Source organism: Bos taurus, chromosome 15, assembly GCF_002263795.3.
Source record: "Bos taurus isolate L1 Dominette 01449 registration number 42190680 breed Hereford chromosome 15, ARS-UCD2.0, whole genome shotgun sequence".
Lineage (NCBI taxonomy): Eukaryota > Metazoa > Chordata > Mammalia > Artiodactyla > Bovidae > Bos > Bos taurus.
In genome coordinates, this window is record NC_037342.1 from 49,915,634 (window position 1) to 49,919,597 (window position 3,964).

General features: G+C 39.5%; 1 protein-coding gene across 1 annotated transcript; it reads right to left on the reverse strand.

Annotated features, from left to right (window-relative positions):
• Nucleotides 1-253: 253 nt before the first annotated feature.
• On the reverse strand, nt 254-1,195 carry OR51P1 (olfactory receptor family 51 subfamily P member 1). Its single transcript, NM_001390591.1, has one exon. The coding sequence runs from the start codon at nt 1,193-1,195 to the stop codon at nt 254-256; it is 942 nt and encodes a 313-aa protein (NP_001377520.1).
• Between the last annotated feature and the right edge of the window lie 2,769 nt (nt 1,196-3,964).

Here is a 3,964-nt window from a genome sequence, read left to right on the forward strand (position 1 = left end):
AGCTATCAGGGAAACCCAGTAAATGGCAATCCACTCAGGTATTCTTTCCTGGATAATATCATTGACAGATGAGCCTGGATGACTACAGACCATGGGATGGCAGAGTCAGACCCATTTGAGCATGCACTCACGTAATACTACTATTATCTTAAAAACAAAATATCAATTTTAATATTTAAAATCAAATATCTACATTAATATGAAATCATTAACATAAAGAGGGGAAAGAGAAAGGTGTGTTTTAGAGTTTCTTTCAAACTTTCTGTTGGTTGAATTTCTTGAGGATTCTGTCACGAATCTGCTTGGTCTTGACACTATAGACAATGGGGTTCATGAGGGGTGGCACCAGCAAATAGACATTGGCCATGAACACATGGACAAATGGGGAAGCATTCTGCCCATAGCGATGGATCATAGATAGTCCAATCATTGGTGTATAGAAAGTGAGTACAGCACAGATATGAGAGATGCAGGTATTAAGAGCTTTCACTCTCTCTGTCCTGGAGGCTATACTCAAAACTGTGCCAAGGATGAGAATATAGGAAAGGAGGAGGAGGACTGAATCAAGTCCCATGGAGCAGATGACCACCATGAGGCCATAGATGCTGCTGACCCGACGGCTGGATACAGTTGTCTTGATGAGGTCTTGGTGCAGGCAGAAGGGGTAGGAGAGAATATTGACAGGACGATATTGAAGCCTTTTTAAGAGGAAGGAAGCTGGAAAGACCAGAGCCAAGGCCCTTCCAGTGATTGCCAAAGCAATCCCAATGATTACATCATTGGTTAAAATGGCTGCATAACGCAGGGGTGCTCGGGTTGCTACCAAGCGGTCAAAGGCCATAGCCAAAAGCACAGCTGACTCAATAATTGAGAAAACATGAATGAAGTACATCTGGACCAGACAACCATTGAAAGAGATCTCCCGGGCATGGAACCAGAAAACGCTGAACATGGTAGGCAAAGTTGTAGTGGATAGGCCCAGATCAGTAAACGCCAGCATTGATAGAAAGTAGTACATTGGTTGGTGGAGAGAAGGCTCAGTTCTGATGATAAATAGAATGGTAATGTTCCCTGCAACTGAGGTGGCATAAACCAAAAAAATAGGGAGGGAAATTAAGCCATATCTGCTTTCCAGGCCTGAGAAGCCTGTCAGGAGGAAGCAGGGGTATAGGACAGAGTCATTGAAGACAGACATTGTGCTGATGGAGGCACCTTCAGTCTAGATGGGGAGACAAAAACACAGAACAATTAGGGTGAAATGCACAAAGAAACAACGCTCTGATGTATTTTGCTCTGTTTACTATTTTCAATCACTCCTATGCTCATTATGTATAATTACCACCTGTATTTCTTATTTTACAACTTATTTAATTTTCTTCATTGTGCGTTTATTGAGAACATATTCTATTAAAGGAAATCTGGGTAAGCTAAAATATAGAGAAATATATTGGTCTGGCGAAATTGTTCATTCAGATTTTTCCCTAACATCTTGCAGAATAACCCAAATGAACCTTTTGACCAACCTAATATGAGAAATGCCTTCAGATACTTACAATCTAGTGGATAGAGAGAGCTAAAATTAAAATAAAGTGTTAGTTTAATGCAAGGCCCTTTAAAATACAGAAAGAGGAAACTAACAATGCAGAGAGGTCAGAGAAGATTTGCTAAAAGTAATTCTTGCATTAGGTCTCAAATGACAAACATGAGTTAGATGGAAACAAAGGACTGTGTTGGGTGGTCTATGCTGATCGACACACATGTAAATGCAGAGAGGTATTAATGTAATTGAAGGTAAGAGAGGTAAGTGACTATAATTGAATAAAGCTATAGGTTAGGGACAGAAGTCCCCTGTGGCTCAGAAGTAAAGAATCTGTCTGCAATGAAGGAACCTCAGGACATGCAGATTCAATCCCTGGTCTGGGAAGATCCTCTGGAGGAGGGCATGCAAACCCACTCCAGTATTGTTACCTGTAGAATCCATGGATAGAGGACTCTGGCAGACTACAGTCCATAGAGTCACAAAGAGCTGGACAGGACTGAAGTGACTTAACACATATGCATAGGGTATGTAGGCTTTTCAGATGGTTATTGGAATTAAGACTGCATATATGGACCAAAATTTCAGAAGGAATTTATGCATAAATATAAAGATCTTGGACATAATCTTAGAAGACATAAGAAAGACATTTTAACAAAAAGTGAAAAATTCAACCATATTTGTACTATATTAATGTCATACGACCCCTGATCTACCCTGTTGCACTAATTCAATTACACTTTATAGTTTCCTCTGACACACTTAAAAAAAAAAAAAAGTAAGTAAATAATTTCTTATCTCTCTATAGGGATCAAAGGAAATTTTCTCTCTGATACCATTTTCCTTCCTTTGTAGGAACAGATTCAACTAGAATAATTGCTTTATATATTCTTGTCCTGTGGTTTATATACTATGCTAATCATAGCATATTAAGTAATACTGGTCTTTTACATCTCCGTTTATTTCCTAGCTTTTTATATCACAAATTTCTCCTGATATCTTTTATCATCACTGAACGATAATTGTCATCCCTTTGAGTCTTACACACCCTTATTTTCTTTGTCCTTGATACCCTTCCTCAAATCTTTGAATACCTTCAGAAATTCCATCCTGCCTACATATTCCAGGTCTTCCCTCTAAGATCACTTTCTCCTACTTTGTAGAAAAGTCTCTGACTTAGTATACTCCTAGTCCATTTTCCATAGAGGAGTCCGTCTGATACAGATGTAAGCAGTCAGCTCCCAGTGGCTGTTTCTCCAAAGTAACAGAAAGTCTGGAGATAATTGTCATTCACAGGTTCTGTCACTTTGGAAGATTAAGAAAATTTTTGAGCATAAAATTGGGAACTGTATAACTTTATATAATATTTAAAAGATTTAAGAAAATATATCTGAAATTTTGGCACAGTTTCCAAGACCTAGGAGACACTTGGGGCTTAAGTGAAGCAAAATGGTAATGGAAATGCTGAAGTAGCCACAATCTTAAGCATATCAGCCTGTGCACCAGTAACCAAAATCAGGTGTAACCTGGAGTGCCCAAGTTATCACTTATAAGATGTTATTCCTCAGGGCTTTTCTTCAGAATCATTTTGCTTAATTCTCTTTTTGGCTTGTATTTTAAGAGCTTATGGAAAAACCTAAATGATCTTTTTGGCCAACCCAATAATATTGCCAAGTGTGCATGATTTTCGAGAAGGCAATGGCACCCACTCTAGTACTCTTGCCTGGAAAATCCCATGAATGGAGGAGCCTGGTAGGCTGCAGTCCATGGGGTCGCAAAGAGTCGGACATGACTGAGTGACTTCACTTCTACTTTTCACTTTCATGCATTGGAGAAGGAGATGGCAACCCACTCCAGTGTTCTTGCCTGGAGAATCCCAGGGATGGGGGAGCCTGGTAGGTTGCCATCTATGGGGTCGCACAGAGTTAGACATGACTGAAACGACTTAGCAGCAGCAGCAGTGCATGATTTACTTGAGAATGAGATAGAGGGGATACTCAAATCATCATTGTTGTCATTTTTAACATTATCGTTTTTAGTTAATATCAGATAGCAGTGTTTTCAGAAACCAGAGATTTTAGTACATGGGTCCCATCATATGTTCTATCTATGCCTGGACATGAGTTAATAATACCATCCCAGAGCTCTTCTGAGAAGCCTCTGAGGACAATTGCTTGGGACAATTGTCCCTTTCAGGGACATGACAATCTGTACCTCTGACCTATCCCAAAACAGTGATTTCACACAAGCTATGGTCATCCTATCACTTGACTTCTCTTTCTACTTTCTAAATTCTTAAAATATATTAGATATTAATTCATTACTCATGTTTTCACCTTTGAAGACTTCTTTCAGGTGTAGACGGGTTGGCTGGATCTCCAGTCTGCCAAGCCCGGGAATTTCTTACAGGTAGAGAAAGCCACTGAA